This window comes from Oreochromis aureus, linkage group 16 (genome assembly GCF_013358895.1).
Source record: "Oreochromis aureus strain Israel breed Guangdong linkage group 16, ZZ_aureus, whole genome shotgun sequence".
Classification (NCBI taxonomy): Eukaryota; Metazoa; Chordata; class Actinopteri; order Cichliformes; family Cichlidae; genus Oreochromis; species Oreochromis aureus.
The window spans coordinates 15,426,808-15,446,256 of NC_052957.1; the positions used below are offsets into that span (position 1 = coordinate 15,426,808).

At 38.0% G+C, this 19,449-nt stretch overlaps 2 protein-coding genes across 2 annotated transcripts in view; one reads left to right on the forward strand and one right to left on the reverse strand.

Moving 5' to 3' along the window:
- The window catches only part of LOC116322929 (sodium-driven chloride bicarbonate exchanger-like), a 38,210-nt gene extending 23,867 nt beyond the window's left edge, over positions 1 to 14,343 (forward strand). Inside the window, exons 14-32 of the mRNA XM_039600359.1 lie at positions 954 to 1,042; positions 2,748 to 2,905; positions 3,009 to 3,096; positions 3,613 to 3,759; positions 4,648 to 4,751; positions 5,507 to 5,681; positions 5,830 to 5,963; positions 6,150 to 6,395; positions 6,532 to 6,637; positions 6,999 to 7,160; positions 7,448 to 7,561; positions 8,941 to 9,102; positions 9,211 to 9,462; positions 9,671 to 9,739; positions 10,568 to 10,741; positions 11,780 to 11,899; positions 12,005 to 12,069; positions 12,158 to 12,258; positions 14,053 to 14,343. Coding sequence (XP_039456293.1) covers positions 954 to 1,042; positions 2,748 to 2,905; positions 3,009 to 3,096; positions 3,613 to 3,759; positions 4,648 to 4,751; positions 5,507 to 5,681; positions 5,830 to 5,963; positions 6,150 to 6,395; positions 6,532 to 6,637; positions 6,999 to 7,160; positions 7,448 to 7,561; positions 8,941 to 9,102; positions 9,211 to 9,462; positions 9,671 to 9,739; positions 10,568 to 10,741; positions 11,780 to 11,899; positions 12,005 to 12,069; positions 12,158 to 12,233 — 2,441 coding nt within the window. The 3' untranslated portion in view covers positions 12,234 to 12,258; positions 14,053 to 14,343. The remainder of the gene's footprint in view (positions 1 to 953; positions 1,043 to 2,747; positions 2,906 to 3,008; positions 3,097 to 3,612; positions 3,760 to 4,647; positions 4,752 to 5,506; positions 5,682 to 5,829; positions 5,964 to 6,149; positions 6,396 to 6,531; positions 6,638 to 6,998; positions 7,161 to 7,447; positions 7,562 to 8,940; positions 9,103 to 9,210; positions 9,463 to 9,670; positions 9,740 to 10,567; positions 10,742 to 11,779; positions 11,900 to 12,004; positions 12,070 to 12,157; positions 12,259 to 14,052) is intronic.
- A 3,048-nt stretch (positions 14,344 to 17,391) lies between these two features.
- Positions 17,392 to 19,161, reverse strand: gcgb (glucagon b). Its single transcript, XM_031743335.2, has 4 exons — positions 19,046 to 19,161; positions 18,833 to 18,938; positions 18,131 to 18,286; positions 17,392 to 17,854 (listed from the first exon to the last, which is right to left on the reverse strand). The coding sequence occupies exons 1-4, from the start codon at positions 19,134 to 19,136 to the stop codon at positions 17,743 to 17,745; spliced, it is 465 nt and encodes a 154-aa protein (XP_031599195.2). The 5' UTR covers positions 19,137 to 19,161; the 3' UTR covers positions 17,392 to 17,742.
- Between the last annotated feature and the right edge of the window lie 288 nt (positions 19,162 to 19,449).

Genomic DNA, 19,449 nt, shown 5'->3' on the forward strand with positions numbered 1-19,449 from the left:
AATAATTAACATTTGCATTCAAATACTTCATCATTTACTAAGTTTATGTGTTCATGTTTTCAGTTAAAGTATAAACTCAGATGGTCACATCATTAGCTGTTCAGGTTTTTGTTAACATGTGGCAGCAACAGACCTGATCGATATGTTGAAGTTCAAAACAAGCATCAGAATGAGAGAGAAAGACGAATTAAGTGACTTTGAATGTGGCAATAATAAGGTTGATACCAGATGGGCTGGTCTGAGTGTGTCTGAAACTGCTGATGTACTGGGATTTTCCCACACAAATATCTAACGGGTTTACAGAGTGTGAAAGAGAGAAAATATCCATATCCTGTCTTCTTGTCGAGCTGCTCTGAGCTGCTATGAAGGCAACAGTAAGTCAACTGATCACTTGTTACAACCAGGGTATGCAGAAGAGCATGTCTGAATACAAAATATGTCAGTTCTTGAAGCACATAAACTGCTGCAGCAGAAAACCACATTGATTGCTACTCCTGTTAACTAAAAACAGGAAAGTAGGGCTAGAATTCACGCATACTCACCAAAATGTGACAATAGAAGACTGGAAAAATGGGCTGCTCTGAGGAGTTGTGACCTCTGCTGTGACATACAGATGGCAGAGGGAGAATTTGACATGAACAATATGAAAGCATAGCTCCATCCTGCTTTTTATCAGTGGTTCAAAAATCGCTGCTGTTGGTGGTATAATGGTGTGGAGGATATTTTCTGGTTTTCACTTTGGGCCCCCTGGTATCTGGTCGTTGTTTAAATGCCTTTGTGACATGGTGACGGTTAGTTACCAGGCATAGCTAATAAAGATAATACAAATTGTTAGTTTCTGTTTTTTTCCCACTTATTATTGTTTAAAAAAGAAAAGAAAAACATGACGCTTGTACATAAAATTAATTCATGTGTATTTTGAGCTAATTAAATATCTGGTCTGGACTGTTCAGGTCAGCTGACCGCCTCCCAGTCTCAGTTAGCAGTTCAAGACGGCAAAGGGGACATCAGTAGAGATAACAGCTCTGTGGACTTCAGCAAGGTATGGTACACAGTTTATACAGGTGCAGGCATAGTGTGTGTAGTATATGTGCAAAAGACTAAAAGGTTTATATATTGCTCTATGTATGCTATATACATTAAATTTATATTAAAAATGCTAATTCTTTAAAATATTATACATTTTCATATGTAGACTACTCAACATATAAAACAATAAACCATGCATTAGTGTGCCAGTAAAATGTTTGCATCATAAATGTATTTAATGCTTGAAATAGTAATTGCATATAACAATGACAATAAAAATAACAATAAAAAGATACTTCATGGAAATCCAGTGTGAATATAAGCATAAAAATAACACTATCAGATATGAGAAAAAGAGTGTGTCATACCAGACTCTGAGCAGACTATTATTTTATTGTGTGTCATTGTTGGCATTTTAATGGAAAGGTCATCTAGTAAGGGATTAGGATTATAACCCTGTTAAGTATCAAAAAAAGACTGTCACCACAGATAATAACCACAACCACACACAGCAATGTCAGAAACAAAATCCTCACTGAAACCGTTTGCATAATGTATATGAGTTTAGCCTGTTGTCTAGGTCAGTGTCTGAACTGCTTCGTGTGCTTTGCCCGGTGCACTGGGACAGTTATAAAATGTGCTGTGCTTTTATAACGGTTGAAATAAATAAACAAGAATTAAACTAGAATTTTTCTTATAAAATAATGCACATACGTTTTCCAACTGCAGGGTATAATTTAAATGTCCTGGTAAATGGCCAGTATTTATATAGCGCTTTACTAGTCCCTAAGGACCCCAAAGCGCTTTACATATCCACCCATTCACACACTGGTGATGGCAAGCTACATTGTAGCCACAGCCACCCTGGGGCGCACTGACAGAGGCGAGGCTGCCGGACACTGGCGCCACCAGGCCCTCTGACCACCACCAGTAGGCAACGGGTGAAGTGTCTTGCCCAAGGACACAACGACCGAGACTGTCCAAGCCGGGGCTCGAACTGGCAACCCTCCGATTACAAGGCGAACTCCCAACTCTTGAGCCACGATCGCCCCAGTGAATTTACTTTAAATACAAAGAATAATTATTTTTCTGGTGTAAAAGTCTCAATATTGCACTATTTATGAAAGTCAACACATATAGAAATGGTAATTTGTTTGGTATCTGAACGGTTGCAGCACATGCAATACTGTCTATGTTGTGCATATTATTTGCACTGGCACTAGCAACTGCTCAGTAATATAGAAAAACTAAAAAAAAAATCTGAAAAAAACAAAACAAACTACCAACAACAAAGGATAAAGTGACTAAAAGAGGATTATTTTTATCATCAGGAGCAGGTTTTATACGCTATTAGGCATCTGATTTGCTTGGAAATGAAAAATAACCTAGCCTTATGAGTTATTATGCAACAAATCAAAGTAATATTTGTTTTTTAACACTGTTTTGTAATATTTCATTCACTCACCTGCAACTAATTTGACTGTTATGTCCTGTGACACGTAAATCCCGGGCAATTTCAATGCATTTAGACTGAATGTCATTTAATATCTTACATTCGGGGCTTATTGTGAAGGTAAGGTGTAAAAAATAATTACTTAAATGCAAAAAATGCTATGTGGTGCCACTATTTTTAAACCATTCTTATTGTGAGACCTGTTTGGATGTTATGCTAACCATGAAGGATATTATGAAGCACTGTTCTTTGGGGTCTTTTTCAGATAGACATTCATTTCATGAAGAAGATCCCACCGGGAGCGGAAGCCTGTAATGTGTTAGTTGGCGAGCTGGAATTCCTGAACAAGCCAGTGGTGGCGTTTGTCCGCCTTTCACCGGCGGTTTTGCTCAACGGACTGGCTGAAGTCCCGATTGCCACAAGGTCACTACCATATGATGTGCCTACACCAGTTCGAGATCACAGAAAGAAGTCAGCCACATTTGATTTGACAAATCAAATTAAAATGATGTGATTTTGCCTCTAGGTTTCTATTTATTCTCCTGGGTCCCTTGGGTAGAGGGCCTCAGTATCATGAGATTGGGAGATCTATTGCAACACTGATGACAGATGAGGTAAGAACTCACTAAGGGAGAAATATTACCAAGTTATCATCCTGAAGGGTTTATTTATTCATTACTGTTTTGAAGAAGTGGGTAGATTGGTGTAAATGTCAGTCAGATGTCATACTCAGACTTTCTGCAGGCACTTTGCATAAATTTACAGCCCAGCAGAACTCACCAAATTTCAAAAGTGATGGAACATTTCTCAGCGTGAAGTACAGCTCAGAGCTTTAATGACATGCTCTCGGTGATTACTCAGCCCCCGTGCCCTCCTTTTCTGTCTGGATCTTATGCTGTCATCCACCATAACTGTGGAAAAGAGAAAGTCTGAACTTAATTACAAACACACTGTTTGGAATAAGCATTGATGAGTCAGTTAAATTTAGTTTGTGCAGCACCTGTCAGGTAATCCAAAGGTGAAGCTGCTGTAAACTGTCCCTAAAGTGATGGCTGTTGTTCACAGAGTGTTGCATATATACACTGCACCACACTGATATAGTGCACATAAACATATGTCTCTGTTTGCAGGTTTTCCATGATGTTGCCTATAAAGCTAAAGATCGAAATGATATAATTGCTGGTATCGATGAATTCCTTGATCAAGTGACAGTCCTGCCTCCTGGGGAATGGGACCCATCCATACGGATAGAGCCACCCAAAAATGTACCTTCTCAGGTCAGTATGAATTTTATTTATCAGTTGCTGATTTTTTAAATGCAGTCAAATTCAGGAACTCTTTAATATTTGATAAAACTGCGCCTCTGTAGTGAGAACAAGATTATTATTTCCACTGACAATACTTTATATGCAGATCATTCCAAGAATCCATGCAAAACTGAGCCTTCATTCAATAATTATTTTATAAGTTACAGGCTCTCGAATTAGACAGACTGGATCAAAACTTTGCCTATGTTTTCTCTCCTAAGTTCTTAATTACAGGAGAAATTCACATAGAAATTCCTGGAATTTCTATGTGAATTCTATGTGGCTGGAAAACATATTCAAGCTCTGTTAAAAACTCCAAGAAAACCAATTTTACAGTCTAAATATAAAGACAATATTGTTGTTTTTTCATAGTTGCTCATAGTTTTTAGATTTTCTGAAACAGTCACCATGTGATGGGTCTCTTTTTTAATCTAAATTTTGACACCAGGCCTATCCTGGTGCCATTAGAAAACTATGGGATTTTAGGTTGGAGAAACTGAAGCCAAATGATTTTTGACTGAATGATCCATTTGGCAGTATGGCTCTGTGCTGGGACATCCCCATCCATCCAGGAAGAACAGCAGCAAGACGCCAGCACAGATAGAGAGTAAGCATCAGTGACGACAGATATGACATTGATTAAGCCAGACAGAACAAGAAGGGTTTGCAGATGCACAGCCACCATGAGCAGGTTAAAGCAGCTTAGATAGTGCACCATACATGAGATTTATCATTTGAATGCATAGAAGAGTATCACGTGAGCCATGAGCTGATTCTGTGCTGGGATTGTGGCTGAGCTTGACTTTTGACCTGCTTAAACTAATGCTATGCATCATTTGTGCCGTGTTTGTTAAATAGGAGAAAAGAAAGAAAAGTAACATTTTACCAAATGGATTAGTAGAGGGGGATGAAGAAGAAGAGCACGATGCTCATGGCAGTCCAGAACTGCAGCGTACCGGGAGGTGAGTCACCATCCACGTAACTTTGTTCTGAACATTGCGGGGGTCAAGATCTATGTCTAAATAAATAAATAAATCTGGGTAAATTCCCAGATGATTAAACATGCAACTATGTTGCTGGTAATACCTGAAATGAGTAAAGAAAATCAACAGCCTATTTATGCAAGATAATTCATAATTTTATTGGGGGGGTCATAACCCCCTAACCCCCTGAATTACGCCCTGTTAGTCACACAGGAAGTGACAACACAGAGGTTTTTTTTTTTTTTTTTTTTTTTCTTTAAAGTGAACTGTGATCACCAGGAAGTTAAGATGTTCATGAAGCCACCTTGTTAAACATAAATGTGCTGGAGATAATTTAGGATAATTCTACTAAGCATCCAAAGATTCACACTACTTTATTTGGTGTGTTTATTCCTCATGTGTTGTACACATAAAAGGAGTTTGAGGTTGAATCAGCTGTGCTTCTACAAAATGTAGACTGTGATGCTAATCGGCTATTCCTGGGGAAACTTGGTCTGCAGTTGCAGTGATGAAGTGGTTTCCATAGAAACATCTCCAGATCTCAGTTTTTGCAGAGAGACTTTATCCGTCATGGGGAACTATTCCACTAAGCCAATAGCTGAGCACTGGGAAGGCAGTGAAAGGAAAACAAGTTAGGGGAAAAAAAAACCTAGCTCATTTAAATTAATAAAACTGTCAAAATGAAAAGCTCAGAATACTGACGCTAATATTTATTTATTTATTTATCTTCCCAGGTGGTTTGGCGGTCTCATTTTAGACATCAAACGCAAGGCCCCTCACTACCTGTCTGACTACACTGATGCTTTTAGCTTACAGTGTGTCGCCTCTTTCTTATTCCTCTACTGTGCCTGCATGTCCCCTGTCATCACCTTTGGAGGACTACTGGGCGAGGCAACAGAAGGACGCATAGTAAATCACCTGCCGTTTCCTCTAAATGTTCACTCTGTTCTGCAAAGACTAGCTTCACACTGTAGTAGAGTTTCACTAGACAACATCATGAATCCTTTTTCCATATATATATCCATTAGTAATTTCTTTTTCCTTTCCCATCCCCCAGAGTGCAATTGAGTCACTGTTTGGAGCCTCACTGACTGGAATTGCCTATTCCCTGTTTGCCGGGCAGCCCCTTACCATTCTGGGGAGCACGGGGCCTGTGCTTGTTTTTGAAAAGATATTGTTCAAATTCTGCAAGTATGTTTTTCCTTGACAAATGTCAAATTTTGTTTTGTTACATTGTCTGACGTGAAAATGAATTGATTGGCCATAAATTGATCTCATGGACAAAACGCATACAATTTTATTTTAATATTGATTTTCCTCCAATTCACAATATTTCAAAGACAACAGCTTTTCCCCTCCTTTTAAATCTCAACATAGGGAGTATGGCTTGTCCTATCTGTCACTGAGGACCTGTATCGGCCTGTGGACAGCTTTCCTCTGTATTCTGCTGGTGGCCACAGATGCCAGTTCCCTCGTTTGTTACATCACACGTTTTACAGAGGAAGCCTTTGCCTCACTCATCTGCATCATTTTCATCTACGAGGCCTTGGAGAAACTCATCCACCTGGGGAAACACTATCCCTTTAACAAGAACAACAACCTGGACAAACTCACCTTGTACTCGTAAGTGGACGTTAATTCTCATAGCATAGGCTGTTTAAAGTAATACAGGGATAATTATGAAGACCATTTCATAGCCACACAGTAAATCCACGATGACAGATTATTAACTTACCCAGATGCTCATGTGCTACCACAGATGTTCATGCGTTGAGCCTTCTGACCCCACCAATGGCACCCTGAAGTACTGGGAGATGAACAACATCACCGCTTCAGAAATCTATTGGGAAGCACTGGAGGTCAAGGTATTACTGTACCACTAAAAAGTATTAAAACCAAGAAAAAAACAACAACAACAACAACAAAAAAGCAAAACATGAACAAATCTGTCAGTTATTTTAGTTTTATATGCATATAGGACATATTTAAATACTGATTTACATGGGGACAAATTTGAAAAGCATTTATTTAGGTTTTCCACCTTAAAGTGGCATCCTCTTCCAGATGGAGGAAGCTGAATAGAGGGGATTAAGGGCATGTGTGTTGGATTATATTGGATTACTCAAACTGCACTGCAAATCACTGTAAAAGCACATTTTGAAAGTTTTTTGTAAACATGGGAGCTCACAAACCCTGTAATGAATAGTTGTGCCCTGTCCTCTGCAGGGCTGTATTGAAAATCGTGGGGAGTTTGTGGGCAGCGCCTGTGGACCTCAAGGACCCTACGTTCCTGACGTTCTCTTCTGGTGTGTCATTCTCTTCTTTTCCACGGTCTTCATGTCAGCTTTCCTCAAGGAGTTCAAGTTCAGCAATTACTTTCCCACCAAGGTACTGACCACAATCTCTTATCAGTTGCGATAGTCTACCAACATTATGACTGAATCATCAAGAGAAAGGTACTAGTTGTCACTAACTTAGCGTCTCTTTACTTTTGTAGCACAATGCAGTGGCACACTCTAGTGGTCATACTTAAGTATAGCACGATTAAAAGGGCAGTAGTGACTCAATTGATTGGTTTCTATTAATTAGTATTAATGAAACCCATAAATTTATGGATTGTTTGCATTTATTTTTTTAACAAACACCCCTCTATTTTTTTGGTTTGTTTTATTTAGGTCAGGTCCGTTATCAGTGACTTTGCTGTTTTCATTACTATCCTAACCATGGTCTTGGTTGACTATGCGTTAGGGGTCCCCTCTCCAAAACTGAAAGTTCCCAGTGTGTTTAAGGTGAGCCAGAGCATACAATAAATTGTTCAGTTCAACCTTCTATATGAAAGATTAAATATACACAAGTCTATCTCAAAACGGCACACACATACCCACACACACAACCCCAGTTCTGAAAATGTTTGGACACAGGATAAAACTATTTGCAAATCTCATGAGCCCGTATTTCATTAACAATAGAGAAAAGAAACACATCAAATGTGTAAAGTGGGAAACATCTCAAAATAAGTTGCAGCGGGGGCAACAAAAGGCTTCAAGCGGTACTAAAGCAAAATGACTTGAAGAACAAAGAAAAAAAAAAAGCAATGTAGCCAGGCAGAGTTCACCGTTCTCCAACAATGTTTCTCAACTTAAAATTTCAACATCTACAGTACATAACATCATGAAAAGACTCTGGGAATCTTGAAAAATCATGTCAAGGCTGAAAATCGTTATTCTCTTTGGAAAACATGGACCCTGCATCCTGCAGACTAAAGAGGAGGGCTTATTATCAGTGCTCAGTTCCAAAAGCCTGCATTTCTGATGGTACAGGGGAGCAGTGGCACCTATGGAACTGGCAGCTTCCACCTGTGGAAAAGCACCATCAATGGTGAAAAGTGTATACAGGTTTTGTAGCAACATATGTGCCCAGCTAGAAGACATCTTTTTCAGGGAGGACATATCTCAGCAAAACAATGCTAAAGTGCATACTGTGCGTATTACAACAGCATTGCTTCACAGTAGATGAGTCTGGGTGCTGAACTGGCCTGTTTGCAATCCAGACCTGTCACCATCTGAAAACATTCGGGGCATGTAAACAAATGAAACAAACAAATAATGAAGCAAAAATATGACAAAGAAGACCCAGGACTGATCTAGTCTGATCTAGCTCTACATTAGACTAGCATGGGGGAACAGTCATTTACCATAAAGTTCAGCAGCTGGTCTCCTCAGTTCCCAGATGTTTACTGATGTTAAAAGAAGAGAGGATCCTACACACTGATAAACATGGTCCTGTCCCAAGTTCAGAATGAGCTAATATTTGCTTAGTTTAAACATTAGATATGTTTTAAATGTCCTATTGTGAATGAAATATGGGTTTATGAGATTTGCAAATGATTCTGTTCTGTTTTTATTTACATTTTACACTACATCCCAACTTCTTCAGAACTGGGTATGCATATGTTGCTGCCCTTACTGGCCAGAAGAAGATACCCATCTAAGGTGATTTTAAGGGATCGGTGAATGCACATCCCAATACACAGTGAATGCACAATTTAAATAAAAGAGGAAATGGAGACTATGACTCCCCATCACCTGCTATAAGAATTCCTTTAAAATTACTCTTGACATGCTATTTTAGGGTAATCACCTAACCAAACGTAATATTTTCCCATTAGCCGACAAGAGATGATAGAGGTTGGTTCATCACCCCATTGGGGCCTAACCCCTGGTGGACAGCAGTCATAACGGTGGTGCCAGCTATGCTTTGCACCATCCTTATCTTCATGGACCAGCAGATCACAGCTGTCATAATCAACAGAAAGGAACACAAACTCAAGGTACTTTCCTGCTTACCTACACACTACAAATCACTTGCATAATATCTTGCTGAACTGCATCAAAACAGCTTAACTTTAACTTTATCAACCGGTATCTCCCCTCTCTAGAAAGGCTGTGGATATCATCTAGATCTGTTCATGGTTGGGGTTATGCTAGGTGTTTGCTCTTTGATGGGGTTGCCATGGTTTGTAGCAGCCACCGTCCTCTCCATCACCCATGTCAACAGTCTGAAACTTGAATCAGAGTGCTCAGCTCCCGGGGAGCAGCCCAAGTTCCTTGGTATCAGAGAGCAACGCTTTACTGGGCTCATGATCTTTGCTCTTATGGGGTGCTCGGTCTTCATGACATCAGTGCTCAAGGTGAGGCGCTCGTTTTAACTCATTCTGCAGTTATGATCACAGTATTATTAAATGTGACTTGAATTACGAAAATGTTTACTGTTTTATATTGCTATTTTCACTGCCTTAAAGCATCATAAACATACACAGGTTTTTATGTTTACACTTAATTTTTCCAAGTATCCCTCAGGAACTACATGAAATATATTTCTCTATTGTTGATTTTCAGTTCATACCCATGCCTGTGTTGTATGGAGTATTCCTTTATATGGGGGCATCCTCTCTCAGAGGCATTCAGGTAAAAGTTGTTGGAGTTTCACAGTAATATGTAATTTATGTGCTGAAATTATGCATGTGAGAAAATAACATGTGTTATTTTTCCTATAGGATAATCTGTGTAGGCTTTACATTCTTGCTTAGCCATCATAGGGGATCGCCTCCATATTGTCTGGCTGCCCAGATAAGAAGAGTTAATTGGTCTCTAGCGTGTTCCCATCTTAAAATGATGGGAACACATTAAAATAGTGCTTATTTTCACTATTTTTAACAGTTGCCTTTTTAAACTTCTTTTCAGTGGTCTGACTTATTGTTGCTGCACATTCACAGAGAAACTTTTACTTCCCTTTGTGTTAGACTTCCTGCACGAGCTTGTCAGGAGTCTAGTCTGCTTGGCTTTTGATGCTTAAAAGGCAATTTATTTTTGGTTTACGTAAGCTTAGTTGTTTGACCTAAAAAAAAAAGCATTGTTATATCTATAGGTTGGTCATTAGAAACTTCAGCTTGTGCATCTAAACCTTCCTCTGATTTTCTAAGTATAGGCTTTATAAACAGCTGATGCTCTCAGAAGCTCTCAAGAAGATTAATATAACCTTAAAGCTCCTTTATGGCAAACGGGGAAATTGTATGTTTAATCAGGGTTAAAACAACTGCCTATGGCCTCTGGGGTGATAAAAGCAGACTCAATCATACCTAAAATGTCTAACTTTAAAACTGAAATCATGAGATTGCATTGCAGACAGAGAGGGATTAATCTTAACCCTCCATGTGTTGTGATTTTATAGTAATAATGCACACATGTAGACAATTTGTAGTGTAGTAAATAAGAATAATTACCTTTCCTTTGCAGCTTTTTGACCGTCTCAGATTGTTCGGTATGCCAGCCAAGCACCAGCCAGATTTCATCTACCTACGACATGTACCCCTGAGGAAGGTGCACCTCTTCACCATCATCCAGCTCAGCTGTTTGGTTCTTCTGTGGATCATCAAGACATCCAGGGCTGCCATTGTGTTTCCTATGATGGTCAGTAAACAGCACATTTTACCCACACTCAAATGTATTGGTTGGGGCTACAACCTTTAGGAAAACCAGAAGGGAAAAAGAGCGTGTGAAAGCATTGCTTTCATGATGCATCTATGATGATGTATCTGGTATCCCTGTGTTGGTGTTGTTCCTGCATCATCATAATGAAACTGCTTCAGATTCAGCATTGCTGTTAACCAGTCATGCTGTTGTGATGTCACAGTGCATTTGTTTATATAAAACTCTCTTCTGGAACAAAGCGTAAAAGTTTTAAGTGTTTATTAATTTATCCAATATAACAAATATACGCCAAATTTGAGTCACTCATGTCGGTTTGCTTGTAATAGCTTTTGATAGCATTAACTAACTTCTTGGCCAATGCTATTAAAAGCCCAGACAGTGGGACTGGTCAGTTTCATTGTTGATTCTGGACCAACATTGTTTTGATGATGCAAGAACACCAACACAAGGATATCAGATCATACATCAAAAACACCGTACACAGCAAAAACTCCAGTGTTAAATTAACACTGGAGAGTGTTTATATGAGTCCACACCTCTGAGTGTTAAATATAACACTGTTGAGTGTTAAATGAACACTTTTGACAGTGTTATATTTTTAAAAGTAACCTCGTCAGTTTTGAAGATTAACAATGACTAACAGTGAGCAGTGCTGATTTTCTAACACTGGAAAATAACTCAAAATGTTAGAAATATTCCAGTGTTAGAAAATCAGCACTGCTCTGTGTTAGTCATTGTTAATCTTCAAAACTGACGAGGTTACTTTTAAAAATATAACACTGTCAAAAGTGTTCATTTAACACTCAACAGTGTTATATTTAACACTCAGAGGTGTGGACTCATATAAACACTCTCCAGTGTTAATTTAACACTGGAGTTTTTGCTGTGTATATGTTAATTTTCTGACATAGTTTGCTTCAGATTAAAATAAATAGATCTAGCTCCTCAGCGCAGTGTCCTTCCTTATTAAAGTGGTTCCTTGAGTCATCTGTTTGTTCTTCTGTGACACTTCTGTAGGTGTTGGCTTTGGTGTTTATCAGGAAATTGATGGACTGTATCTTCACCAAGAGAGAGCTAAGCTGGTTGGATGACCTCATGCCAGAAAGCAAGAAGAAGAAACTAGAGGATGCTGAAGAGGTGTTTTCCCCCCCATCCTTCCTAAACAAATGACAATGTCTAATATTTTGTTACTATTTACATGGCTCTAAAATGAGTTGCTATCATTTATTCAACCTTCAGGAGGACGAGGAGCAGAGTATATTGGCAGAAGATGACAGAGTAGAGCAAGTGCCATTAGAAGGGTATAAGTAAGTCTTAGGGGAAGCATTTAAATGCTTTTGTAAATGTTGATATTCATATGGACTATATAAGTGAATTTGTGTGTTGTTTTTTTAGAGGAATACCCATCATCAACATCACAGATGAAATGTCCAAAGGTTCTTTTGGAAATACTTGGAATGCCAGTGGTTGAGATACTTCAGAAAGACAACAGTATGGTAAGAATATTTGCTCTACTAGTAAATCTAGTGCGGGAACTAGTTGTGCATCCACACACATACACAAATATATCGATATGCTACAATTATTATTATAGCATGATGCTATGATACATTACATTGTATATGCCACATAGATGTTGGCACTCACGGCGACCTTGACAGTTTTCATGCAAAGTTTCACTAAGATTGGTCCACTGGTTTAGGTGGACATGCATACATACAGTAAACTTGTTAGAGCTTACATTTAGTTTTGCATTGACTGTTTATTTTGTACATTATTTTTGTACAGGTACGATCCCAACCCCTTTACACTGACAGTGATGGCAATACTTTTTATTCCAAATTGAACATCGATTAATTTATGTTTCAGGATTTTAAGATTTAATACAGTAAATTTGCAAAATATGTTCTCAGGCTTAAAAAATCAAACAAAAAAAATCACACTCTAATATTTTATTGGACTGCTTTTCACTCTGGCATTGTTTCGATAAGCTCATGCAATTTTACAACATTTATTTCTGTCCAGAGTTGCATTAATTTATCGCCAAGATCTCATATTGATGATGGAAGTCAGACCACTGCGGAAAGTCTCCTCTGGCTAATCCCAAATGATTCTGAGTGGTGTTAAGGTCTGGACTCTGTGGTGGCCGGTCCATGTGTGAAAATGATGTCTTAAGCTCCCTGAAACACTCTTTCACTCTGGTTGATGAATCCTGGCAGTGTCATCTTAGAATATGCCCATGCCATTGGGGAATTCAGATAATTAGCTGACCTCACCTAGACCAGATCATAACAATGACCCACAGGCTTTTGTCGTGTACACTAGGCATGATGGGTGCATCACTTTATCCACCTCTCTTTTTACCACATGGCCTTTTTTCATCACTTTTTTCATTTCACTCTAGGAAAATGAAGCATTTTTTTTCTGATGAAGTTTCATGTTAAGTGATTTTCTTAAGGGTAAATGGGCTGGACTGGTACTTAAATAACATTTTTCTACTCTAATTGAGCACTCTTAGTGCTTTTTATTGCAAGCCTCATTCACCCAATCACACACACATTTATTCTCACACACAGTCACACTGATAAATGGATTAGGGACAACTCAGGTTTTAGTAACTCTTCCATGCAGACAGGAGGATCCAGGGATCTAACCATGAACCTCTGATTAAAAATCGACCCACTCTACGTCCTGAGCCATAAATACCTCTTATAGCTGGTTAGCCACAATCCTTTGAGGTTCCTTTACTTTGCATACTTGTATTTTTCATTAATTTTGCCCAAGGTTAACACAATATCATGGCCTGTTGTGGATGATAGAGGGCGCCAGACGTTGTGAATGACAGCTGATTATTTTGTGACAGAAAAACAAATAAAAAAATGTATATGGATCTGGGGCACCTTGGGGCTTTTATGCAAAAAGACCATCAGGTTAGACATTTTTTGAGCCTTACATGATTGTTCCTCACCTCATGAAACAACATGAGCACACTGTGGGCAAAACTGTCATCGCCAAAGAAAACTGATGTTGGTTAGGTACAGTGTTTTTATTTATTTATTTTTGTTCTTGTAGCTCCATGAGACTAGTGCCATTTATTTCATCATATTCAAAAGTCAGAAAGGCAATAGGTGTATGACATCACTAACATTCAGATGGATACAAAGCACCATGAGTCAGAGAAAAGGAATATGCAAAATAATTTTAGGTAAGCTGACAATTTAAAGATGATTATGTTTACATATTTACTACTTTTACACATTTTTATGTCTTTTCTCTTTTGATTCTGATAGTTACATCACTCTCAGCATTTCTCCACAAGTAGAAATAAAAGCTGGAGAAGATGAAAGTCAGTGTGGACAGCATCCTGAGTCTTTGTCATTGTTCCGTCTGTGTTTTCAAACAAATCTACATTGTGTGTTAATATCATCGATCCTTCAAGTTTAGTTTTGCAAAGCTCTATAAGTAAACAACTGCTTTATCTGATGTTTCCCAGTTATTATGAACTAATAGAACCTGCTATCTAATTTTCTCTTGTTGTTAACGTCTAACTCTATATACTGTTTGGATTTACTGAATGTAAACCACAGAAACGTACATTTCTGCTGTTTTTGGAATGGGACCATTTTGAATTTTACATAATGATGTTAATTCTGTGGAACCAAAAGCAATAGCTCTTTGTACCAAAATGGTAATAATTTGTATGAGAAATTATTTAACTATATTTATATTGTCATTTATTTTATGGTATTTATTTTATATTTGTTTTGTGTTTGCTACAAAATACATGGCAGTCTAACTAAGACTTAAAGTATTTTGCTTTCTGGAGTGTGTGTGTGTGTGTGTGTGCATATTGTTTTTATTGTAACTGTAAACTATACTCAAAGTATCCTGTGTTTAATGGTTGTATAAAGTTATGAATCATGAATTTTAAAGGCATCTAGCCATCTACTGTTACATTTCAATGAAGAATTGAGGGTTACTCGATTTTTAAAATCAAATAATAATTTTATGTATAACTTGTCAGTGTGCAACACTTAATAAATTTCTATAAGCATTCTTGTTTATCTTGTCAAAGTCAAACTTATGCTCAAATGAAATTTTTTAAGCAAGTCAACGATTCTGTTTCTCTGTTTATCATTTTTGATTTAATAATAATAATAATGCATTGGATTTATATAGCGCTTTTCAAGGCACCCAAAGCGCTTTACAATGACATTATTCATTCACGCTCAAATTCACACACTGGTGGAGGCAAGCTACGGTTGTAGCCACAGCTGCCCTGGGGCAGACTGACAGAAGCGAGGCTGCCATATCGCGCCATCGGCCCCTCTGGCCAACACCAGTAGGCGGTAGGTAGGGTAAAGTGTCTTGCCCAAGGACACAACGACCAGGACAGAGAGGCCGGGGATCGAACCGGCGACCTTCTGGTTACAGGTGCCCTTCCCAACCCCCTGAGCCACGGTCGATTTACCTGAGTTTAGCAAAACATGATGCATTAAACACTGAATAACTGCAAAAGCTTCAAGTGAATTTTAGAATTTGAAATTTTGAGAACATTAGTAGCATTTTATAATAAGGCCGGTGACTAGAATTTTCATTTTTCTAGATTTAATCAAATTTTTTATCTGTAATTAGAACGTAATTATATTTACCTACAACTATGGTAGATACACTAGAATTTAAATACCCTAGCAAACAAAATAAACCAGCAGTCTGAGATCCAACTGCTCTACTGGGGTAATTTAGTACCATGAGGTCTTTAAGATAAGATGGGGCCTGATCATTAAAGACCTTGTATGCTATGATAAAGATTTTAAATTTGATTCTGGATTTAACAGTGAACCAATCAAGAGAAGCCAATATGGAAAAAATATGCTCACTCTTTCTTCGAATCCCTGGAAGTCTATTGCATGAAGCTCATTTTGGCTGAACCTAGTCAGGCCCCATGGACTCAACCACAAGATGCTTGCTGAGCCTCTCCCCGAGACCTGGCTTCAGGGTGAAGACCCGGCAACCTCAATCTAGGTGAGGTAACTTGGTCTGCTGTTGACTTTTCCATAAAGGTTTTGTAAATTGCACTTAGTCTGGCTGTTCACCTAGGACCAACTTCCCTTGGGGGATCTTACCAGGGGCAAATTGTCCCTGATATATGCATGCATATAGTGGGTTGTATTTTGTGGGCATATGCTAATATATTCTTGTGATGACTAATATTGATAAATATATCCTATATATCCTCCCGAGGGCCAGTCTATTCATTTATGTCCTCTGTAATGGACTTTATTTGGTCTGTGTCTTTTGACTTATTTGAGCCACCCTAGTAAATCCTGATGTATCAAATACAGGGCATCCTGGACTTTCCATTGATGTCTCATGTGTTTGGGTGGCCTTTTTTAGAGGAAGGAAATCACCAAAAAAGTTCACTGGCAAGATTGTTTGTTCCTCGGTTCTCAGGAGGATATAGAGTATACTAATAAAGCATATTATTAACACGCATGAGGCAATATTATGGAATAAAATAAAATGTCTACTTACATACATAAAAATATAAACACATTTACACATATATTGATGTGTACTATACATGTATACAGGCACAAACATGCACATATATCCATACATACACACACTCAAAAACTTACATATATAGTATATCTTGATTTAACAAGATGTCAGAGGATCGATAGATAATATTAGTTTGCTGCACATAATGCTTTCATTTAAAATGCCAATGGCAATTTTACTTATATAACACATTTGACCTTTTGTGTTAAACAATACATTTTATTGTACGCTAACACAATGCTCTTAACAATGAGCTTAACATAGAAGATAAAAACATAAAAACCAGTGTAGGTTTTCAACGATAGGGGAGAGATATCCAGTGTCAGTGATGCTGAAAACATTTGCCCGTTTTTAACCTTGACAAATTTTGGCTCACAAGTAAACTGGAATGGGCTGAGGATTACTGTAATCAACAGATGGTTTGATGTGCTACAGATGACAGCTTAGAGAGGTGGCCTATCCCAAAGCGTGTCAAGCTGCTGGCTCATGCAAATTACTGTTTTGTCTCAGTGCCAGGAGGAACTCAAGAGTGTCGACCCAGTCATTTCTCCCAACGAGGTACTTATGTGATTGACATGATTTTCTTTCATTTAGCATAACCATCCTTGGTGTGCAGTCTGAGCATTGCTTGAAAATCCTCCTCCAGTGAACAGCTGACAGGTGACATATCATCATATTACCTGGTAAAAATACCACAGCTTATTTCTCCCTGTGGAGTAATGTGTTCATTGATTTTTCCTCTACCTCCATAAACACAAGGATTAAGGGAACGTGACAGTGGTGCAAACTGTCAAATCACATTTTTTTTAGCCAGTGACTATATTACTGGACCAAAATGTTATGTTGTGCTTATATATAACTAATTTACTAGTTAGCCACATTAAAAGGGCGCTTTTAAAACTAATATTGAGTCAAATGACCACACTACTTTTTTTCTGTTCTTGATGACCAATAATGAGTGTATCTTTTGTCTAAAGCATGATTTTCATATATTCTCTGACTTGTAGACCTCATGCACCTCATTGGATTCAATTACTTAGAAAGCAAAGCCATGGATTGTACATATTTCTTTATTGAAAACTAAATGTATTTTTTTCTTCTGAATAATAAGAAAAAAGCATTAGACTATTGACAGATGTAATTAATAAACTTGAAGTTCAAACCAATAATGTGATTTTAAAAACGAAGAAAAAAAAACTGAGATGTGAAAAAAATAAATCATGTCATGAAGGCTTGATCAGACATCTGACACATTTTAAAATGTCCTTTAACGATTTAAGGCCAACAGGGCTTCTTGTGAGGGCATTTAATATCTTACCAAGAAAAAAGTCTAGTACAGATTGCGAAACATATAATGGCACAGAGTCAGTGAGAATGGTTGCATTATTTTGGGAAATGGCAAAAGCTGGATCTCTTCAATCTCTTCTCCCTCGGCCAGTCTTCAGCCAGGACACAAACTCCTTGGCTGCCTGGTCTTGCAGGTAGGAACTCACATCGCTGGTGTAGGTGCCGTCTGCGTGGCGTCTCCTGTGAAGAAGTCACAATAGCTGCATATGTAACTGTGATGCAACAGACCAAAAACCACCAAATCCACATGGGTACATTGAACATGACTTGGAATCATTTTGATTTAGGTTAAAATCACAAGTGGAAACAAGAGAAGCAATCTACAGAATGAATGCAGTTATATTTAGACTTTAGACTCTCTTTCAAAAAACAAGAGTCTTTTATAAATTTAAAGGCACAAACTTACAAATTTGTGCCTTCAGAAAAAACAAAAAAACAAAAAGCTGTGACACTCACCCATTCCTTTTTGAGTTCTTCAGCCACTGGACAAAGTCTTGTGCTCTTCTTGTCTCCAGGTATTTGCTGTAGTCGTTGGAAAATGTTCCCTCTGAATGTCTCTTCATGTTTTGGATCTCAATTGGTTCGTTGAGGATGGAGTTTTCAGTCAATAGCCTTAAAAAGTGATGCATTACGAAAAATAAGTGAACAGAGTTAATGTACGCTCACCATTGCAATAGCCTGGAGTCCTCTGCTTCTTACAAGTTAACTCTTTATTCTTTATTCTGCATCATTCTTCTCATCTGTCTATGACTACTCATATATACTTCATACTAATCAGAAATCTGGAGTTATATCAATCAATCAATCAATTGATCGACCGATTGACTGATCGATAGATCGATAGATATAGGTATATATAGTGCGGTAACAACATAGCATTGTTTAGCATTAAATTCAAGCAAAAAACATTAATTTATAATTATTTATTATTCATGAATAAGCGGGCTAATCAAATTTTGATTTAAATGCCACTTTATAAATTACACAAGGGCTATCAACACTGTGGATCATTTTTTGCCATTTTGCCAACAGCTGCTCCATGAATGCAGCCCATGAGACTAATAGTAATACTACTACTACTACTACTATTACTACTACTAATACTACTAATAACAATAATGTCTAAGGCAGTGTAAAATGACTGAAAGTTGGTCTTACATAGAGTGTCGGTCTGTGTCCTGGTCAGGAACCTGCCAGCTGCTTTGAATGATGATGAGGAGCAGGAGTCCGGCTAAAGAGTGAGCACTATTCATTGTTTGAGCCTCTGAAAAAATACAAAAAGAAATATATGGAAAAGGTGACGTTAAAAATCCATTCAATAAAATTTAACAAGATATTCTACATTTAGAAAGCGCTGCAAAAACGTCTCACCTGTGCTTCTTTCTGCTGAGCGTTTGAGAGAGGGATGGCAGTTTGTAATAAATGGTGCTCTTCTTCTCTCTGGCTTCTGAAGCTGTTTCATGGTCCCCTCTTGATCTGCTCAGCGTTTATATAGGGGAGCTGAGGAGCACTCTCCCAGGTGACTTCACCGTCACAGAAACCTTAGCATATCACCTGTTACTTTCAATCCATTAGTCAGCTTCCGCCTTGTTCCCCTGAATATATTTGACTTTGGGTTTTTAAAAAATAACAGCTGGGTGGTGAAATCTGTTGCTTTATTTAGTCCAAATCAAACATGACCTCTACCCTGACAAATAAATCCATGCCCATGTATGTGTTTGAATGAATTCAACTCAGCTGGCCATTTTGGATATATAATGTTTCCTATAATTCTT

Excerpts from the sequence above, each read along its gene's own strand:
- gcgb (XM_031743335.2), bottom strand. The coding sequence starts at position 19,136 with ATGAAACAGCTTCAGAAGCCAGAGAGAAGAAGAGCACCATTTATTACA. Across the intron at positions 18,939-19,045 it reads CTCAGCAGAAAGAAGCACAG|AGGCTCAAACAATGAATAGT; the intron begins GTGAGACGTTTT and ends GTATTTTTTCAG. Across the intron at positions 17,855-18,130 it reads AAGAACTCAAAAAGGAATGG|GAGACGCCACGCAGACGGCA; the intron begins GTGAGTGTCACA and ends ACTTCTTCACAG.